Source organism: Piliocolobus tephrosceles, chromosome 9 (genome assembly GCF_002776525.5).
Source record: "Piliocolobus tephrosceles isolate RC106 chromosome 9, ASM277652v3, whole genome shotgun sequence".
Lineage (NCBI taxonomy): Eukaryota > Metazoa > Chordata > Mammalia > Primates > Cercopithecidae > Piliocolobus > Piliocolobus tephrosceles.
This window is the reverse complement of record NC_045442.1, coordinates 70,059,817-70,080,686: the sequence shown is the minus strand read 5'-3', so window position 1 is coordinate 70,080,686 and position 20,870 is coordinate 70,059,817. Positions and strand designations below refer to the sequence as shown.

General features: G+C 48.2%; 2 protein-coding genes across 6 annotated transcripts in view; both read right to left on the bottom strand.

Moving 5' to 3' along the window:
- Positions 1-483: 483 nt before the first annotated feature.
- On the bottom strand, positions 484-4,488 carry FUT11 (fucosyltransferase 11). 3 transcript variants are annotated; one of them, XM_023204945.1, is made up of 3 exons: positions 3,603-4,488; positions 2,858-3,483; positions 484-1,137 (listed from the first exon to the last, which is right to left on the bottom strand). In XM_023204945.1, exons 1-3 carry the CDS (start codon positions 4,308-4,310, stop codon positions 993-995), a joined length of 1,479 nt encoding a protein of 492 aa, XP_023060713.1. In that variant the 5' UTR covers positions 4,311-4,488; the 3' UTR covers positions 484-992. The 3 variants fall into 3 exon arrangements, with proteins under 3 accessions (XP_023060713.1, XP_023060715.1, XP_023060716.1); XM_023204947.1 differs by lacking the exon at positions 484-1,137 and adding an exon at positions 1,146-1,554; XM_023204948.1 differs by lacking the exon at positions 484-1,137 and adding an exon at positions 1,163-1,259.
- Positions 4,486-20,870, bottom strand: part of SEC24C (SEC24 homolog C, COPII coat complex component) — a 29,685-nt gene continuing 13,300 nt past the window's right edge. The window contains exons 4-24 of one of the 3 annotated variants that reach the window (XM_023204940.2): positions 16,513-16,685; positions 15,921-16,292; positions 15,468-15,601; positions 14,152-14,220; positions 12,713-12,824; positions 12,348-12,475; positions 11,056-11,194; positions 10,732-10,847; positions 10,437-10,561; positions 10,106-10,297; positions 9,794-9,887; positions 9,480-9,596; positions 8,656-8,826; positions 7,763-7,859; positions 7,514-7,659; positions 7,181-7,319; positions 6,933-7,051; positions 6,651-6,830; positions 6,200-6,391; positions 5,873-5,962; positions 4,486-5,716 (exon numbers count right to left, since the gene is read on the bottom strand). In XM_023204940.2, coding sequence (XP_023060708.1) covers positions 5,576-5,716; positions 5,873-5,962; positions 6,200-6,391; positions 6,651-6,830; positions 6,933-7,051; positions 7,181-7,319; positions 7,514-7,659; positions 7,763-7,859; positions 8,656-8,826; positions 9,480-9,596; positions 9,794-9,887; positions 10,106-10,297; positions 10,437-10,561; positions 10,732-10,847; positions 11,056-11,194; positions 12,348-12,475; positions 12,713-12,824; positions 14,152-14,220; positions 15,468-15,601; positions 15,921-16,292; positions 16,513-16,685 — 3,046 coding nt within the window. In that variant the 3' untranslated portion in view covers positions 4,486-5,575. The remainder of the gene's footprint in view (positions 5,717-5,872; positions 5,963-6,199; positions 6,392-6,650; positions 6,831-6,932; positions 7,052-7,180; positions 7,320-7,513; positions 7,660-7,762; positions 7,860-8,655; positions 8,827-9,479; positions 9,597-9,793; positions 9,888-10,105; positions 10,298-10,436; positions 10,562-10,731; positions 10,848-11,055; positions 11,195-12,347; positions 12,476-12,712; positions 12,825-14,151; positions 14,221-15,467; positions 15,602-15,920; positions 16,293-16,512; positions 16,686-20,870) is intronic. The other 2 variants (XM_023204941.2, XM_023204942.1) reach the window with 2 other exon arrangements.

The window sequence follows — 20,870 nt, the reverse complement described above, 5'->3', positions numbered from 1 at the left end:
CATATATATATATATATATATAATTTGAGACGGTGTCTCGCTCTGTCACCCAGGCTGAAGTGCAGTGATCATGATGATAGCTCACTGCAGCCTTAAATTCCTGGACTCAAGTGATCCTCCTGCCTCAACCTCCCAAGTATCTAGGGCTACACGTGTGCACCACCATGACCTGCTAATTCTTTTATATTTTTTAGAGACAGGGTCTTGCTAGGATGCTCTTAAACTCCTGGCTTCAAGCAGTCACCGCTCCTCAGCTTCCCAAAGTGTTGGGATTACAGGCATAAGCCACTACACCTGGACAGAAAAAGCCAAAAAAGAAAAAAAACTAGGGCTGGGTAAGGTGGCTGATGCCTGTAAACCCAGCACTCTGGGAGGCCAAGGCGGATGGATTGCTTGATCCAGGAGTTGGAGACCAACCTGGGCAACATGGCAAAACCTCATCTCTACAAAAAAAACAAAACAAAAAAAAAAGTAAAATAGAAGTTTGACATGAAAGCAAAGTACATAATATAAAAAACGCAGAAAACCAGAATACAACTCACCAGAAGTTTTGCTTCTCCACCAACATAACAAAAAAGAGATTATTGGGAAACGTCCTGAATAATGAGGAATTTGGGGAATAGAACAAAAGTTGTAAGTTGTAACCTGACCCATCTTACTTCATTGGTAGTCAAGTACAGCTCAAAGGATGAAATAGAGAAGTGAGTAATTTAAAAACTGTTCGACCAGCACCTTGAATCAAATGGATGTTTTAGGGTTCTGTTTCTCACTGAACCAAAAATTGTATGCCTCCATCTGTCCTTGAGGAGAGGCCCTATGTTAGACCTTGGCTACTCATCATTAAGATAAAATCTTAATAGATAAAACTGGAATGCCTTGAATCCATGAAAACACAGTGTTCAGTAAGGGTTTGTGCAGTAGATGCTCCTTATGTCCCATGGTAGAATAAAATCTCCTTAGCTCCGCCAAATTAAAGGCTCTTGCAAGGGCACTTAGAGATGTTGCCTTTTCATGAAGATTTCATGTAGGTAATCCCAAAATTTCCTCTGCTCTGTTTCATTGTTGTGGATCATGGCAGTGAGAGCTTCCCCCTGGTCCAGACCTTGCCAATAATCTTGCAGCCACATCTCTTTCCAACTGAAATACCAAAATGGGGGTTGGATTATGGAACTGCAGCATAGTTATGAGTCCTGCCTTTTTCTGAGTGGGGCCAAAGAAATCTTAAGCAGATACGGTGGTCTCTAACTTGGACAAGACTGCTGCGAAGGGAAGACGACGTGAAGTAAATCCAATATTAGCCCAAGTGACAGGCTAAAAGCCACAAATACAAAGACATCACACAGCCTACCCAATCAATTACAATTCCTGACTTGCCTGCTTCTGGCTCCCAAATGTGGAGGGGGTTCAGAGGCAGGCAAAGCAGAGGTCAGACTGGAAGTGGTAGTCTCCATAAGGAAAGCAAGGGGGCAGGGGTCTTTAGATGATTCTTTTAAGTTTCACCTTTATCCCAATAATCAAAATGAAGGTGCATCAAAATGAAGTAGCATCCAGCATCTAGAAAAGACATAACCTGAATATTTTCTTAATGTTTCACATTTTTTGTACTTTTCCTCTAGTAAATCATATTATGTTCAGATACAAACAATTTATAATTAGATACAAATTACCTGGTGAAGCATTCCAACCATCCAGACAAAACTGCCAGCAGCATCTATTAATAAATGGCCTTCTGCTGCCATCCACTGTCCAAGTCGGTCCCTGTAGGCCATTCTAGCAGTCTTACTTAAGCTTAATAATCTTAGCACCTCTCCCCCAACAGGTGTGGCTTGCTACAAGTGGTTTCAACATTTCCCCCCACACACACCTCATGCTGGCCTTGTTTCCCAATACCACCACCTTTTGCCACCTACTACAGTAGCCTATTCGCTTCCCTTCTGATGCACATTGTGCATTGTTTGTGTGTGTGTGTGTGTGTGTGTGTGTGTGTGTGTGTGTGTGAGAGAGAGACACAGTCTTACTCCAACCCAGGCTGGAATGCAGTGGCACGATCCTAGCTCACTACAGCATTGAACTCCTGGGTTCAAGCAGTCCACCTGCCACAGCCTCCCAAGTAGCCAGGACTACAGGCATGTACCACCACCCCAGGCTTTTAGCTTTTAAATTGTACAGAGAGGGTTTTGTTCCATTGTCCAGGCTAGTCTGGAACCCCTGGCCTCAAGTGTTCCTCCCACCTTGGCCTCCCAAAGTGCTGGGATTACAGGCGTGAGCCACCGTGCCCAGCCATGCCTAGTTTTTCTAGTTACACAGGCAGTGTGTCCCCACGTGCACCAAGTACATGGGGCTCATCCTCAGCACAGCTGCTTTAAAAAAATTATGGTTGGTTAACAGGTAGAAGCCCTGACTACTGCAGAAAAGCCTCCCTCAAAATGCTCTCCTCTGCTCCCCACGCCCATGTCCACTCTAAAAAAGATGCTCAAATAGTTGAGTTTTTAGTGCAGTCCAAACTCCTGAGCCTGGTATTAATGATATTTACAGCCTTGCCCCTATTTATTTGCCCCATTTTCTCTCTCCCCTGTCTGCACAGGCCCTGAGCTCTGGTTCAATCTTTTTGAACCACTGCTGGAAACACTGTCCACATAAGCTGATTTTCATATGTTGCCTTGAATTATATTTTACGTCTATGCAGCTTTTTCAGCTTGTCTTATCCCCCCAACTAGACTGTTGACACCTTAAAGACAGAGTGAACACATACTATAATTTCCTCCTGCACCTGCTCAGCACCTAGTGCTACTTAATTGCCCACAGTAAGCAAGTAAGTAAATGATTTGATGGCTGCAGGGGACCCCAGCACTCTTACCTGTCATTCTCAGGAATCTCTTCCACGTTGCCAAAGCCAGGTGTGGGCATTGGGCAGTCCATGTGTGAGGGCTGGGCAATGTGGGGCTCAAGGACGGGGCTGTCCCCGGGAGAGGCCGCGTGGGCTTTCTCGGCATCCAGCCGAGCCAGTTCGTGGTCACAGACGAAACACTCGAAGCCGTTGAGGTAGTTAGGCAGCAAAGGATCATTCACTCCCCACTCCCGATGCTTCAAACTATCCAGAAGGAACTGGTTGGTGATGCCCCCAGGTTGCTTGTATGCCAGGTATTTCATATATTCCTCATCATTCTTGTCCAGAAAGTCAATAAACTCTGCCAGCTTCTGAGGAGACTCAAAATCATCAATCAGGATGACGGAGTGATTGTTCGGCATCCAGTCCCTCACAGAGGGAGAGCCGCGGTACACGGGCACAGCGCCCAGATGCATGGGACGCCACAGTTTTTCTGTCATGTAGTCGTTACAGATGGCATTCTCCAGGGCCAAGTGGAACTTATAGCGGGACAAGAAAGCCAAGAGCTCTGGATCCTCGGTGGTGGCCGTGGCTGTGTCCTGTAGCCGCGCGGTGGGCAGCTCCCGATTCTGCAGGCATTTCCCGTAGGAGTCTACCTAGACCGGGTAGAGTAGGGCCGTCATGAGGGTGCGGCCCGGAGGCCCGGACACCTAGAGTCCTGGCCTCAGCCCGCCCCCTCCTTTGCCTCCCCTCCCACCCGCCCTCACTCACTCACCGGGATGTGGCGCATGAGCTCGCGCACGTAGCGGTCCCGGTCCGCAGGCACGTCGCAGTGGGACTGGAGATAGAGCAGCGGCGCGTAGCCGCGGCGGCGCCACTCCGCGCGTTCCCGGAGCGGAGGCACCGGGCGGCGCAGATAGGCGGTCCCGGGCAGCCACTGCAGCGACAGCGGGTAATCCGAGTGGCGACTGAATGTGGAGGTAAGATTGAAGAGACGGATGCCCGGGCCGTGGCTCAGCAAGAAGTTGTTGAGGGGCGACTCCTCGTGGAGGAGCGCCCAGCTCTGGTGCGCCAGGCGCGGCAGCGGCGCGGCCGACGCGCGGAAGTCGGTGCCGTAGAAGAGCAGCGCGCGCGTCCGCGAGTCCCTCAGCGCTCGGCGGTTCCGGGACGCCAGGCACGCGCCGCGCGTACACTCGATGCGCTCCGAGTCTCCAGGGAAGTGGGGGAATAGCCCTGGGCTCCACCACAGCAGCACCGGCAAATCCCCAGCCTCCTCCCTCCCTGGCCTCGGCGTTCCGGAGCTGCGCGTCACCCCCACTGCGCCCAGCGCCGAGGGCGGCCGGAAAACCGCGCCATCCCACGGTTCCGCCCACTCCACCTCCCCGCCGGCCTCCCTCTCCGCCACGGACCCATAGCCGCTGGCTGCACAGACACTGAGCACCCCCAGGAGGGCCAGCACCGCCCCAGTGGGGCCGGCCGCCATGTCCACTCTGGCAGCCGGCGCCCTCGGCCGGCACGGACCCCGCCCAGCGGCTAGTTGTGACTGGACCAGGCTCTACGCCACGGGGCCACGCGGCGCATGCGCAGCCCCGCTCAGCCCCGCTCAGCTGACGGCCAGGGCTAAAAGCAAAGTGAGCTTTCGGCAGTAAAGATGAGGCTAATGGTTACATCTTAATTTATTTTATTTCTTTACAAATTAAAGATGCATTGAAAAATAAACCAATGAAGAGAAATGAGAGGTCCAGAGCAGGGGCATCCCAGGCGGGGAGCAGGCAAGCCTGGCCACCGTCAAGCCTAGCCCTTGTCCCGCCCCCAAGCCAGTTGGGGTTGGAAGATAACTGTCAGCCACTCAGTCAATACCAAAGCCCAAGCGGTGTCCCGGCAGGAGAGAATGGCGCTCCAGCTGCCTCTGCCTCTCTCCCCAACAACCCCGGGCCTGGAGAAGCAGTGTTTCTCGTGGGAGCTCAGAGTGGGATGTGAACTGGCTCTGTGAGGTATTGCAAGTTGATGACCAGGCTCCCTAGGCTCCCTATAGAACCATCCAGTGTTGGGGCCTCTCCAGCTGGAAAGGAGACTGGTACCTCTCCCAGATCTTAATATACTTTGCAACTGAATTCCCAGGTCATCTCTGACAGTGTCTCTCTATCCACGGAGTGATCATCAATCATTGCAGGAGAGAGCGAGTGAGCAGTGAAAGCAGAGAAACTTGACTGCTAACCTCCAGGCCCAAGAAGGACTGACCACTTTTCTCTCCACCACCTATGGGCTATACCCCAGCTCTTGTGCACCTGTATGTTTTATCCCTAATATAGGAAGTTGTGGATGACGCTGAGCTGAATTAGCCACCCCCTGTAGTAACCTTAGGATCCCCCACTCTTTCCTGCCTGCCCTTCTCCTCTGGGGAGACTGGCCCAAAGGGACACATAATATTGCCAGGGTCTGGGTGCCTCCAAACCCCCAATACCGAATCATATACAGTGAACTGAGAAACTACATTCATTATGACAGGATTAGCAGGAAAAAGAGGGTAGAGTGAGGGAACAGGGGGCACCTTCTATCAGCAGGACATGACAGAGTGGCAGGATACTTGAGCCCAGAAAGAAGGTGTCTCCTTATATCTCCCCCTCCCCCGCAAAGAGACTGAGGTCAGCTTACATGACATAAGATATGGTACTGTCCCAATTTCTCTGACATCCTGGGGTGCTTTCTGGAAGCTGGCCTGGGCCCTGTGCCATTTACCCACTTGCTTTAGCTCAGTAGCTGCCGAATCTCCTTGTGCATATGACAGAGAAAGTCCACATAAGATGCTCCCCCACTCAGACTCTTGTCTTCCACCAGGAAGTGCTTGAACAGCATCTCCAGCTTGTCCTCCTGTTTCACCACGATAAGCTATAGCCAGAATTCAGGGTTCATGAGGCAACGCCAAAGGAAATTAAACATGCCCAGAAATCCCATTAGGCAGTCACTTACTCATTCCCCACCCAACCCCCACTTCTAGGCGAGGACTTGACATGGTAAGAAATCCAGGGTTCACATCAGTGTTACCTTCATGTACCGGGATCTCTGTGCCCTTAAGCTATCAATGAGGCCTCGAACCTTCTTGGACAGTGGATTATCCAGAACTGGCAGAACACTCTAGAACACAAAATTCATTTATCCTTATGGTAAGGCACTCTGAGTTCAGTCAAGGTGGGGCAGCACACGTCTATGCATCATCTGAAACAAGGAAGCCTGGGAAGAATGACAGCAACTGCCCTTGTCCCCAAGTGTTCCCTGATATTTGAGGGGACCATTACACTAACTTTATTGGCTCCCAATCATTTCACAAAGTATACTTCCACACCCATATTCTCCTTGACTCCTTGCCCTCACCAAGCCACTGGTGATCTGACTGAAGGAAGAGACGCTGAAAAGGCTCTGGACAACACCCTGTTGTACGCTTGCTCCCACCCAGAGGAAGAGGTTGAGACCATTCTCCAGTAAATACATATCCCCATTGCTTAGACGCTCTTCAGAGGCTCGAACTGCTGGTGGTTCGGTGGTACTCTCGATGGGAGACTTTGTCTAGACAAAAGGAAGGGAGCAAAAGGTTACCAAGGACCATAAGACAAGTCTGCCCCCCACCACACACAAAATTTTGAAAGCTAAGTCCTCAGACACCACCCCTTCTGGGGTCTCAGTAACTCTCTGTGTGAAAACTGCATCAGCTAAAATACATAAAAACAAATTCCACTAGTGTCAGACTGTTATTAGCCTATCCTTTCCTCCTCCTAAGAGGCCCTTTGCTCCATGCAAGATCTCAAACTCCAACCCTCAATCGCACCAAAGGTAAGAGCCGAGGGTAGAAGAAGACATTGGTCTCAGCCACATCCATGGAGGTAACTAGCTGTCGGACATAGGCACGGTCATCAGTAGTGATTTCAGCTCCAGGCTGCAGGACATCACTCTTCAACACACAGTTCAGGTAAACTGGGAGTAGCTTCATGCACTCAGGAAGGATCAACTGAGGGGATTATCAAAATAAAGTCAATGATCATGAGAAATCCCTCCCAAATGCAAACATTTGTCCCAACAACCCCACCTCCCACTAATATACTTGCCCCACCTGTCCTGCAGAGGAGGGGCTGGCACAGTTCTTTCTGTAACAGGCCAGGATCTGGGCACACTGGGTGATGAGAGTGTCACGAACAGCCTTCACGGGGCTATTCAGGACTCCCCGATATGCTGGATGGGAAAGCAAAGACAGTCACTGGTCAGCTGCCCATCATGTATGCATTCCCACCATCACAACTACCCGCTCACCATCCTGGACCTCTCAGTCCCAATCCCACCCTGCCCTGCCTCTACCCTCACCAAACTTGGCCATGTAGTTGATGAGCGTGTCAGTCTCACAGTTTCGATACAGATCAGCCAGCTGGGTGCAGCAGTTCAGGGCCAGGTTATGGATGCGGAGCCGACGCTGCCCTGCACAGCTGGTGTAAAGCAGGGCACACTAGGGGAAGGGAGAAAGGGGGAACTCACACCCCTCCCTCACAAAGGCCCTTTGCTACATTATTAAACTAGAAGAGAGAAATGAGCCACTCCCCTGCCCAGTCTCTTCTTCCAGTGCTCTCTACCCACTCCTCACCCTCTTCTATATCAAGCAAATGACACATTTCCTGCCCAGCCCCGCCTCCCGCCTGCCACCTGCAGGAGGGCTCCGCTCTCTTCATTGAGCCGATCATCATGCTTGAACTCCACAGTCACTGTTTTGTCCCCATCTAGCCCAGCCAGCTCCACGTCTGTCGTGTTGCTCATGTAGAAAGCTCCAAAGAAATCTACAGCACGGATACCTGAGGCCACATGGACAGAGTTAGGGCAAAAGGTATGACAAGTGCCACATGCCTCCCTTCCAGACTTAGGCCCCCCACCTGCTCTTCTCCAACCAGGACTGACCAGTGCTTGTCCGGACTCGCATCACAGCATCAAAGCCAACAACCTTCTGGACATCACGACGCAGGTCACTCAGGAATCGCTCCTGGTCGTTCTCCACCTGCAGGGCCCCAGACCCAGAGTCATATCACTGACTAGACATAGCTCATCCTGCAGACAATCTCCCTGTACCCCTTCCACTCTACAACGCCGCCTAATTATCATCATTACAGTGACAATGATAATGATGATGACAACAGCTTTGAAACACTTAGACTGCATGCCAGGTACCACACAGAGTGCCTTACATATAATTATTTAATTTTGTAGACAAATCCTACTTAAGTATTTTAATCCCATTTTGCAGATGAAAGAACAAAAGAGGGAGTACTTAAGTAATTTATCCTAGGTCATATAGCTAGTAAGTGGTGGGGCCAGAATATCAATGCAGGACTGATTCCAAGGCCCATGTTCCTAACTGCCACATTCTCGGGCTCACTTCTTTAGACTATGCAGTCTTCTCTTCCAACACTATTTTTCTTTTTTTGGAGACGGAGTCTTACTCTGTCGCCCTGCCTAGAGTGCAGTGGCGCAATCTTGGCTTACTGCAACCTCTGCCTCCCAGGTTCAAGGGATTCTTAGCCTCCCGAGTAGCTGGAATTACAGGCACCCGCCACCACACCCGATTAATTTTTGTATTTTTAGTAGAGATGGGGTTTTGCCATGTTGGCCAGGATGGTCTTGAACTCCTGACCTCAGATGATCCACCTGCCTCAGCCTCCCAAAGTGCTGGGATTACAGGCGTGAGGCACCATGCCCAGCCCCAACACTATTTCTATTAATGAGTCAGCCACTCCATATATAAGCAGATATTCCCAGCCCTGCTGCCATCTGCCACCACAAATACCACACCATACCTGAAAGCAAGCATATTTGTAGACAGAGCCACCGGTGAGCTGGGGCACAACAGAGAGCGTGGCCACATCCACATACTGGTTAGGGAAGAGAAAGAGATCTACACAGCAGCCTTGGGCCACACACTCTTTGGCCAGGGTCTGATAGGCACCTGTCTGAGGCTGGAACAGAGTCTAGGGGGAAAGAAAATGGGGAGAAGAAAATGTTCAAATATCCCAGCTCTGCCCTATTTGAGAACTGAATAGCTAGCATGGGATATTCAAATTCATGGGAGACTTCAGATCTACTTCCAAGGATAATAGTACAAAATTCTTTTATATTATTTTTATTTTTTTGAGACAGGGTCTCACTCTGTCGCCCAGGCTGGCATAGAGTGGTGTGATCTCAGCTCACTGCAACCTCTGCCTCCCAGGTTCAAGCGATTCTCCTGCCTCAGCCTCCCAAGTAGTTGGGATTACAGGTGTGTGCCATCACACCCGGCTAATTTTTGTATTTTTAGTAGAGACGGGGTTTTGCCATGTTGGTCAGGCTGGTCTCGAACTTCTGGCCTCAAAAATCCACCCACCTTGGCCTCCCAAAGCGCTCGGATTACAGGCATGAGCCACTGTGCCCGGCCAAAAGTTCTCCTTTAAAAAATAAACTGAAGTCTACCAACAGCTTTGGCATCGGATGGAGTAGAGAAGTATCGCAGCAGTGGAAGTTGGCAGTCACAGATACGGTATTTGAAAGGGTAGAGTGTCTGGTCCTAGCCCCCAACAAGAAAGTAGAGTCCCCACTTCCTCTGTAATGAAAAATCCTTCCCCTCCCCCATTTTCCAGTCCCACACCTTCTCCTTGTCTGTGTTGATCAGCTTCCTGTCATCTCTGTTCTTCAGTTTCCCTGGGGCCTCTGCAATGGGCAGGGATGTATGGAATAGAAAGAGCTTCCCTGCACACTCAGCAGCCTAGGAAAAAAGAGAGGACTACTTGTTTATTCTTTATTCATCCATCCCTTCCCCTGTCATTTATTAAGCACCAACTATGTCAGACAGTCTAACTTACTGGACAGTCATCCACTACTGAAGAAAGAGGTTGTATCCCAAGGGATAAGATGGTCAGAGGAAAATGAGTTAGAGGAAGTTGCCAGATACACCAGCCTTACCTTCAGAGCCTCCATCCCAGCCTGGATAACTGGGACAAATACTGTCTCTGTTTCCCTTGTGTCTGCAAACATTTCTGGAATCTGATCCAATAAGCTAAAGAGATAGGTGATGGAAAACAACCAAAATTGCTATCCAGATTCCAGATACCTCAGTTCTCAATTCCCTGAAGAGTCCTCAGGCCTCTAGAATCTGACAACTCCTGGGCCACAGCCCCTTTCCATCTACTGTCCAACACCTCTGCTCAACTCCATGACCTTCTATGGTGGTACCCATGCCACCCCCAACCTTTACCTCCACAATCTGGCTCTTACCTGGTGATAACTGCCCGAGACTCATTGATGTTGACCAGGAAACCATCCAGCAGTGGCACAAACATGTCAGCCACATCAGACACAACCATCATCTGTGGCTGGGCCAATGAGCTCTTCACATTATAGAAGTGGAGCACCTTATTGTAGGTGACAAAGCCAACGCGGATTGCTGACTCTTCTGCCCCACCCTCCCTGTAGAAGGTGACATTGTTACCTAGACTTGCCATCTTTTCCACCACGCACAACTTCATGACATCAGGCTACATCTCTTCAGTCAACCCAGACACCCTATCATTAACCCCAGGAAACACCTCAGTTCTGTAACTCTCACCTAGGTAGAAAGTCTAACAGTGACTTGAGCTCCTCACAGAGGAGCCTAACAAGACCAGTCCTGATGGCATTGTAGGAGACGTCAATCATGAAGATAAAGGCAGGAGGGCTGGGGAACTTATTGTTCTGCAGAGGAAGAAAATGTTGGGGAGAGGGGTAATGCTAACCAGGCCAGCTGACTAGAGAGAAGTCAACATCAAAAAGGGACAAAAAAGGGGTGAGGGAAATGATAACAGCCATTCTTAGCTGTCTCATTATCCTCCACCCACTGCTCCTCCCATGCTACCTTCCCTCACCTTGCAGTAATCTACAGTGGCCAAGAATTCATAAGAGCCCAGGGATAGCTCAGGACGGTCATAAGCATCCACACGTTTGCCGGTATGATCCAGGTGCTGAAAATACTGAGGGGGAACTGTGGGGAGCATGGCAGTGTGTTACTTGAAGATCCAGTTTCAATCAGTATATCTAGCCCTAGCTGAGCTCACTCCACTATCCCTCATTCCCATGTGCCCTACTTCCCTAGCTCCTGAAAAATGGACCCTCATCTCTCTAACTATTAATAGAGAACAAGGAAGATACAATCAAGACCTCTCCCCAAATCCCAGCTTCCATGAACATACCATCATTGATACAGCTGCAAAAACAGCACTGGAAGCGCCTCCCTCCTTCAATGAACTGCATGAAGGGACACATGTATGCTTTGCAGCGGTTGCAGCGCAAAGGGCCAGATTCCCCATGGTCCACAACATATGGTGAAGCCTAAAGCACAAAGGGGAGGGGATCAGACATAAAGGAAAACTACAGTAGGTTCAGCCAGGAGATGAGGAGGAACAACCGGAGGGAGAAGGCGCATGGTGTAGATATTCTGCCTACAGAGGAAGTAGGGAGCACAATGATGAAAGGGAGTAAGGACAAATCACACGAAAATGTCTCTATGAGTAAAAATTATATAGTTCCCTCTTGCTACATCCCACCCCCAGAGCTGCATTTCTCACTGAAAGAGAAGAGGAACTGCAAAACCGGCCGTATCAGACCAGGGGCTGCCACGGCATATGAGGGAGAAAGCCAAGATTATCTAGGATTCTCCTTTCTGGTCCCATCTCTAATCCCCTTCAGTCTTGCTCTAAGAATCTGGACTCTAGCTCCTTCCCTTACCAAATATCTATAACAGCTCCTCCCCTATCCGTGGGATTCTGTGCCAGCTACTGATGCCCCAGACAAATGTCACCCTACACATAAGAGATCAGTGCCCAACTATCCCCAATGGGACCCAGATAGAAATAGACAAACACACAGAGGAAGACAGAGAGAGAAGCAGAATATAAACTGAGCCTTGGACTTCTAGTAATAGAGAACCCTATCGTATAAGATAAGCAAGGCTGAATATGAGTATCCTACCAAGGCCTGGTGGAGCAGCTGCCTTGCTCGCTCTCTTCATCCTGGTATCAGGTACTGGGGTGACAGATCAGGCCCCAAAACAGGTGAAGAAGGATCACTGGATCCTAATCTCCCTTTTTGCTTATATGCTGTTCTAACAGCCCTAACCTGGGATAACAGGACAGTCAGGAAAACATGGAATGATGTCTTTCTTATCATCTGGAGATTACCATGATACAAGAGGTTCCTACATTCAGCTGTCTTCTCCCCTACAATTTGATCCTACCTCTTTTCATACTGCTTGTTCCCCTTAGGGACCATGCTCCTTCCCAGCAATGTCTTGGGCTTTTGCTCTCATCCCTACCATCCCCTCTCCAGGGATGGGCCCTGGGTAGAAAGCCACTAAAGATAGTCTCCTCTCCTGCCTATCTAAAATATCTTCCATTGTGAAGCCGGAATCACATCCAGGAAGAAAGTTTAGTCCCCCCTCTATCTCCCTCCCTTTCATTACACTCTAGCCCCTTCCCTGACTCACCTCCTCTGGGGGCAGACTTGCCAGTGGTTTGATGACTGCTGCCAGGGGCACCTGAGCCTGCTTAGCCATGTCAGATGTGCAAGGGATATTATAGGATGTACATCGGATGTATCGGGGACTTGCATTCCCTGAAGAAGGAGATAGAAGACCCAAGTCAGATCACAGAATCCTTCCAGACACCAGCTCTCCATTGGTGATCCACACCATCACCTCCACAAAGCTAGAGGTGATGGTGGCTTTTTCCCCCAGAGGGACTAGAGGGAACTTGTCTCTGGTTAAAAACTAAAAAAAAGAAAAAAAAAAGGCCCCAACCATAAGCTGACAATCTTGAAGAAAAAGCCCCTGTGGGAGGAACTAATTCTCACCTTGGTCTTTCACCAGGAAGTTGGTAGTGACTAAGGGTGGCACCTGGCCCCGTACTCCAGTAACAAATGGCTCTGTACCCCGGTTGTTCCTGTCATCTTCAATGACCTGAATCTGCAGAGAAGTGAAATGAGTGAGGTGACAGAAGAAAAGGGAAGTGTCAGGTCTCAGAGTGCCAAGAGAAAAAAAGGCTATAGCCGTAACACAAAAACTAAAAATTTGCCAGGGAACACCTCATGCACCAGGCCTGTTCTCCTTCTGGAGATCATATAAAATGCTGCAATGCCAATCTTTCACTCTGCAGCAGCCAATCTTTCACTCCCAGCAGCCTGCTGGGCAGGCAACGTGAGAATGGGCTTCTTTATGAATTGACCCCAACCCCCAATCAATGGTGAACACCCTCTCATTCCTCCCATTCCAGGAAAAGCCCCAGCTCTGATCACAAACCTTCAAACATGATTAGATTCCATTCCCCTCCCCCATCATGCCTTCCCCGATCCTCTCTCCAAGACACATTCTGAGTCAGAGCAGGAAAACAGACAACAGTAACCACGTAAACATGAATCTACCTGGAATGACTCTACACTCAATGAAATTACAAGGGAAAGGGTGAGGAGAGATTTAAACAACCAGAAATTATCAACTAAGGTGAGGAAGCAGATGCTGCCTTACTTTCAGGTAAGCATCAATGTGTATATATAGGAGGAGAGGATAAGTACCCAATCCTTATAGCTCAATCCTCAGTCCTCCACATTTTGACAAACTCAGCAAAGGAAAATAAAGGACCTGCAAAACTCATATTCAGACCTTTATGCAGGCTCATGACCTTTGGTCAGTTACTTCAAGATGGGTTTAGAAAACCAGAAAAAGCAAAGGGCAAATGAGACTCTCTATCCCATGGCAGAAAAGTTGAAGCTTAGAAATATATCAGAGTGAAAAAGACTCTTCAGATGAGAAAGTACTCACACTTTCCCAAACCAGCAGTCTCTTCTTCTGTAAGAAACTCCAGTTTGGGATACTATGAATCTGTACGTTTCTACACCAATATTTCTCCACAACATGCTACAGACAAATCAAATCTAAAGTAGAATGATCTACTGTTCAACTTTGTCCTTCTCCATCACACATCACCTGCAGGCTCCTGGAGGAGCCAGAAGGACTAAAGCCAAAGCTTAACATGCCACCTGACCCCACCCTTAGAGCCTGACCTTCCACCACCCCATACTCAAGGCAAACAGCTTGCTACCTCTTCATTTACCTCGTGACTTGAGGCATGTATATCCTTTTAGCTTGTATAAGTGAGTATCTATAAGGGCTAGGGCTAAAGGAAGAGAATGGAGAGGAATGGACATGGTAGATGAGGTGAAGATGAGGTCACAGGCATGCATGGATGGCACTAACACAGGAATGACATGCACAAACACCCACCCCCTGCACTTACTGGACTAGGAATGGCATCGGGATCTATTCTGTGCCTGGTTTTCTGCTGAGGAGGCAGCTCACTGAGTTGCTTTTAGTGTTTTAATAATAAAGGCAGCAGGGGAATACAAGGAGGGAGACAAAAGAACAAGAGGCAGATGTTACTTCTCTCAACCCTGTTGAGTTAGACATGAACAGCTGGAGCCCAGCTCATATTGCTGAAATCAAGCCCCCTCTAGATATGAAATTCCAAGTCTTTCTGGCTCAACACAGAGGCTTTAATGGCTCAGACTATGATGTAGAAAGATAAAGAAAGGGACAAACAGGAGGCAAGCAGGAGTTATACAGGGAGAGGCTGAGGCTAAATGGAAGAAACCGTAAGGAAGAAGAACAGGAATGTTCCCCTAAAAGGCCAAATCTCCCATTCTAAGGACTATCTTATGCTGCAAGAAGCCTCCCTTCACATCCAACCAGACTCTCCTTCTTACTGAAGGAGGGGGAATGAAGGAGGGGCTGCTTAATTCTCCTGAGTTTTCCTCGGCCAACAGGCTCCCTCACTGTGGTGGTTACCCAAAGGAGGAAGAGGGAAGAGAACAGAATGGAATATGACAATGGCTAAGCATGGCAAGGTAACTGACATAGCAAATGTTACAGACAGAACTATAAAGTGGTCCCTACTTGGCAGTACAGTCCTAGTCTCTATTCTGAGTCTGATAAGGAGGGCCTGAGGATTCTGATGGCTCCAAGGGTGCAATTCACCCTCTTCCTGGGAAAAGCTCTCCAGTGGGACTTTACATACACGCTGCCCTCATAAACTGTCATTCACTCTTCCCCATCTACACAGCAGAAGCCTACCAAACAAAAGTACTGAGGACTTCCTCCTAAAACTTTCCAAGTAAGAGCAGAGAAACCAGTGAGGCTTTCCTTCTCTTAACATCTAACATAGAGAATTCCCACCTGCTCTACCCATTAGGAAGAATGCCATCCTTCTAGATCTAAGGGGTAAGACCCAGTCACTGCTCCACAGAAGGACAAAGGCTACCATACTATGTATGTACAGTAGTGACAGAGTACAGCCCTCAACTCACAGATCTACTGGTGCTGCTGCTCACTCTTGGTTTCCCTTCCTTCTCTGCCCATCTATAGAGTAAAACAGCCCCCTAAAAGACTCCTAGAACCTCAAGTTCCAGTTCAGAGTCAAATTATATGTAAGTTCTCCAAGAAGATGAACAAAAAGGGAAAATTATCAGAAAATGCTAGGCAAACATCTCATCTAGATTGACCTGCCTATCTGGCAGACACAAACCCTTCCTCAGGACCATGTAAGTTTCTACTTACAGGGCTTGGGATGGCATCAGGATCCAGGCGCTTAGGAGGCAGTGGCTGAGGCCCAGACTGACTGCCAAAGGTGGGTGCTGCTGGGTAGGGGCTTCCATAATTAGGCTGAGGGCCCCGGGCTGGTCCGAAGGAACCTGAGACAAGGGCACAAGGTTGATGAACTCAAAATCCCCTCCCTATCTCTTCTTAAGGCCTCAGGAAAATGACTAGACTCCTACAAACATAGAATTATGAGGTACACTAATGCCTGGCAAAGCCATTCAGAAAGACCATGTTATCTGAACTACAAGAAAAAATAATGTCTCATAGACCCCATATCCTAGGAATAATACCCTGAAGCTGCCCATCTAATTCACCACTTAGCAATGCTAACAACAAACAAATAAAAAACATCAAAAACCACCTAAGTAGCCGATGCCTCTAGCTTCTAGACAGACGTTGGGCAAGACTCACCATTTTGTTGGGGCTGATAGCCTGGCTGCTGCGGGGAGTGCATAGGTGGCAGTGGTCCCAGGGGCCCAGTCATCTGGGTGCCAGGGGGCAGAGTTTGAGGAGGAGGTGAGGACACATGGTTGGGTTGGCTCACTGAGGGCCCTCCAAAACTCTGTCCAGGCAGGAGTGGACCAGTCATCGAAGGCAGCCGAGGACCCCCTGAAGCTGGGGGTGTGAAGCCGGAGGCCTGTGATGGGGCAGATCGCTGGGAAGTCTGGATCCCAGGATGACCTTGGGCCTGGCTAAGGGGAGGAGCCTGGCCCTGAGGATAGGAGCCATACAGACCAGAGTTAGGGAAACTTCCTGAGGCTGAAGCCAGCGATGTTGGTGGGCCTGAGAAGTAGAATAAAGGTAGAGTCAAAAGCCCATTCTGCCTCCTTGTTCAGTAAAGCGACTTTTCTTTCCACACAAGAGGGGCAGGTATGACCGTCCCATCTTCTGAGGCGCAGAGGCACAGGAAATACAAGGGAAATAATAGAGATTCAGGTATAACCCCAGAGTCTGATGCCTCTGAAAAGAGGACAGTAACACTCCTGTGTTCACAGCCACTCACCATAGCCCAGCCCTGAAGAGGGAGGGGCTGGGGCCACAGCACCGCTGATCTGCATTCCAGACAGCTGCGCAGTCACCTGTGCACTTGTCAGGGGAGGGCCATAGGGCTGAAGCACAGCTGGCTGGTTGCCCACAGGGGCCAATGGGGACCCAAATGGCTGAGACCCAGGCAGCCTGTGAAAAGAAAGAAAGCAGAGGTGACTAGTGGGGCTAGGACACCCTTTGAAGTCGGCAGAAGCTTCGCATCGTACAGGAAGCTACGTTGTTCTGTGACATCTTACTCTCACCCTGAGCTCTTTTATAGCTTCATACTTTTGCATATTTATGGGTAAATTATATTCCTGATTGTTTATACCATGATTATTCATGGAAAATCTTGTTTTCCATTAAGCTCACTCCACAAACATAAACCAAGCACCCTCAGGTCAAGTACTATTTACTCTGCTAACTAAATTATTGCTTCCTCTGCTTCAATTATTTGACAAACCTCCTCAGTTTTGTAATCTGAAGTACTGAAAGCACTGCAAGGGAAGGCACGCATAAGCATGCATGAACCTTAATAAATAGTAAATCAAACAAATGCAGACTGATTGTCCAGCTTTTTTTTTTTTGAGACAAGGTCTCACTCTGTCACCCAGGCTGAAGTGCAGTGGCGTGATCACGGCTCATTGCAGCCTCAACTTTCCAGGCTCAGGTGATCCTCCCACCTCAGCCTCTCAAGTAGCTGAAACCAAAGGCACATGGCACATGCCACCATTCCTGGCTGGGTTGTTTTTGTTGTTTTTTTGTCTTTTTTTTTTTTTTTTTTTTTTTTTGAGATGGAGTCTCGCTCTGTCGCCGAGGCTAGAGTGCAGTGGCGCGAACTCGGCTCACTGCAAGCTCTGCCTCCCATCCCAGGTTCACACCATTCTCCTGCCTCAGCCTCCTGAGTAGCTGGGACTACAGGCGCCCGCCACCACACCCGGCTAATTTTTTTTTGTTATTTTTTAGTAGAGGCGGGGTTTCACCATGTTAGCCAGGATGGTCTCGATCTCCTGACCTCATGATCTGCCCACCTCAGCCTCCCAAAGTGCTGGGTTACAGGTGTGAGTCACCGCGCCCAGTCGCTAGTTTTTGTATTTTTTATAGATATGGAGTCTCACCATGTTGCCTAGGCTGGTCTCAAACTCCTGAGCTCAACCAATCCACCCGCCTCAGTCTACCACAGTGTATTTCCAATATACTTTCCATTCAGTGTCTCCCTCTCTGATTATTCCCATCAGCACAAAAATATACAAACATCTCTCAGACAAAAAAAAAAACCCAAAAACCAACTATAGCGGAAACATCCCAAATGTCCATCAACAGAAGAATGGATAAACAAAATGTAGCATATAGCTACACAATGAAAAACCACTTAGCCACAAAAACGAATGGAGTACTACTATATGCTACAACATAACTGAACTTTGAAAATATTATGCTAAATTAAAGAAGTCAATTATAAAATATCACATAGTATATGATTCTATTCTAATGAAAAGTCCAGAACAGGGAAATCTTTAGAAGACAGAAAGTAGATCAGGAGTTGCTTAAGGTTGGAAGAATAGGGGAATGGGGGAATAGCTAAACAGGGGTAGCTAAAGAATGCAGTATTTCTTCTTCAGATGATGAAAATGTTCTAAAACTGTAGTGATATCTGTCAATATACTAAATTGTGACAGCACATATCTATCAATATATTAAAAACCACTAAATATACAAAAACACTTTAAATAGGCGAATTGCATAGTATATAAATTATATCTCAAAAAACTTTTTAAAAAATCCAACCAAATTACCTCACAGCCTCCTCAAACTTTTGCTCCCCTTTTAGCTAAACATTACAAAAGAATAGGCCTATAGTCTGTCTTTATTTTCTTTTTTTTTTGAGACGGAGTCTCGCTCTATCGCCCAGGCTGGAGTGCAGTGGTGCGTTCTTGGCTTACCACAACCTCTGCCTCCCGGGTTCAAGCAATTCTCCTGCCTCAGCCTCCCAAGCAGCTGGGACTATAGGCGTCCACCATCATGCCTGGCTAATTTTTGTATTTTCAGTAGAGACAAGGTTTCACTATGTTGGCCCGGGCTGGTCTCGGAACTCCGGACCTCATGATTCACCTGCCTCGGCCTCCCAAAGTTCTGGGATTACAGACGTGAGCCACCGTGCCCAGCCTTACTTTTTATTATTATTATTTTTTGAGACAGGGTCTCTCTCTGTAACCCAGGCTGGAGTACAATGGCACTCACTTATCTGTGGCTCACTGCAGCCTTGACTTCCTGGGCTCAAGCAAGCCTCCCATCTAAGCCTCCCCTCCCAAGTATCTGAGACCACAGGCACACACCACCACACCTAGCTAATTTTTTTTATTTTTTGTAGAGAAAAAAAAAATAAATTATTTTTATTTTTTGTAGAGAAAAATAAATTATTTTTATTTTTATTTTTTTGTAGGATCTTGCTATGCTGCCCAGGATAGTCTTGAACTCCTGTGCTCAATCAGTCCTCTCGCCTTGGCTTCACAAAGTGCTGGGATTACAAATATGAGCACTGTGCCTGGCCCAACTCTAATCAAAATGCCTTCCTCTGATAATCCCTTCCAGCCTGGACTGAAGTGTGGTTGTTCCACATTTGTTTCTAGAAGGTACTCCAGTAATATTAGTGTCACCCTAGATCGATTTTTTTTGTTTTTTGTTGTTGTTGTTTTTGGTTTTTGAGACAGGGTCTTACTCTGTCACCCAGGCTACAGTGCAGTGGAGCCATCATGGCTCACTGTAGCCTCAACCTCGAGGGCTCTATCAATCCTCCTGCCTCCACCTCTGCTTCCCAGGCATGCCAACAATGCTCAGTTTTTTTTTTTTTTTTTTTTTTTTTTTTGATAGTGACAGGATCTCCCTATGTTGCCCAGGCTGGTCTAAAACTTCTGGTCTCAAGTGATCCTCCTGTCTCAGCCTCCCAAGGTGTTGAGATTACAGGTGTGAGCCAATGCACCTGGCCTCAAATTAAAAAAAAAATTAGGCCAGGTGCGGTGGCTCATGCCTGTAATCCCAGAACTTTCGGAGGCTGAGGCAGATGGATCATTGAGGTCAGGAGTTCGAGACCAGCCTGACCAACATGGTGAAACCCCATCTCTACTAAAAAAATACAAAAATTAGCCCAGGCATGGTGGTGCGCGCCTATAATCCCAGCTACTCAAGAGGTTGAGACAGGAGATTCACTTGAACCTGGGAGGTGGAGGTTGCAGTGAGCCAAGGTCACACCACTTCACTCCAGCGTGGGCAACAGAGCAAGACTTCATCTCAAACAAAAAAATGGCCAGGAACAGTGATTCACATCTGTAATCCCAGCACTTTGGGAGGCCAACACAGGTAAATCACTTGAGGTCAGTTCAAGACCAGCCTGGCCAACATGGTGAAACCCTATCTCTACTAAAAATACAAAAAATTAGCCTGGCGTGGTGGTCACGCCTGGAATCCCAACTACTTGGGAGGCTGAGGCAGGAGAATCACTTGAACCCAGGCGGCAGAGGCTGCAGTGCGCTGAGACTGTGCCATTGCACTCCAACCTGGGCAATAAGAGCAAAACTCTGTCTCAAAAATAAAAAAAAATTATTGAGATGTAATTTCCATACCATTAAATTCACTCCTTTTAAGTGAACAATTCAATGATTTTTAGTAAATTTATAGTTATGCAGCCATCACCAGAATCAAATTTTATAACATTTTCATCATTCCAAAAAGATCCGTCATGTCCATTTGCAGTCCCAAGAACTTTTTTTTTCAACCCATCCACAGCCAGCCTGAGAGAAACAGGACTCCTTATCTCCCTCTTCCAGCATGCAGACTTTTTTTCCCCTAGTTGGCTTGTTCACTGAAGGTGCAGCCCAGGTCCAGACGTTATAAACAATATCTCAGTTCCAAAACTCCTCTCAGGAAAGCCCAAGGACTCATCTGCCTTCCCCAGTACCTGCTTAAATTTAAGGCCCTGACTTTTCAAGATGATGAATCCACCCAATCTACAGGCAGCCCCAGAATCAATTTACCACTCTGATTTTCAGTCCTTACTTGACGGCTGGGCACAGTGGCTCATGCCTATAATCCCATCACTCTGGGAGGCCAATGCGGGCGGTTCACCGGAGGCCAGGAGTTCAAGACCAGCCTGGCCAACATGGTGAAACCTCGTCTCTACTAAAGATACAAAAATTAGCCGGGCACGGTGGCCCACACCTGTAGTCCCAGCTACTTGGGAGCTGAGGCAGGGGAATCGCTTGAACCTGGGAGGTGGAGGTTGCAGTGAGCCGAGATCATGCCATTGCACTCTAGCCTGGGCGACAGAGCAAGACTCTG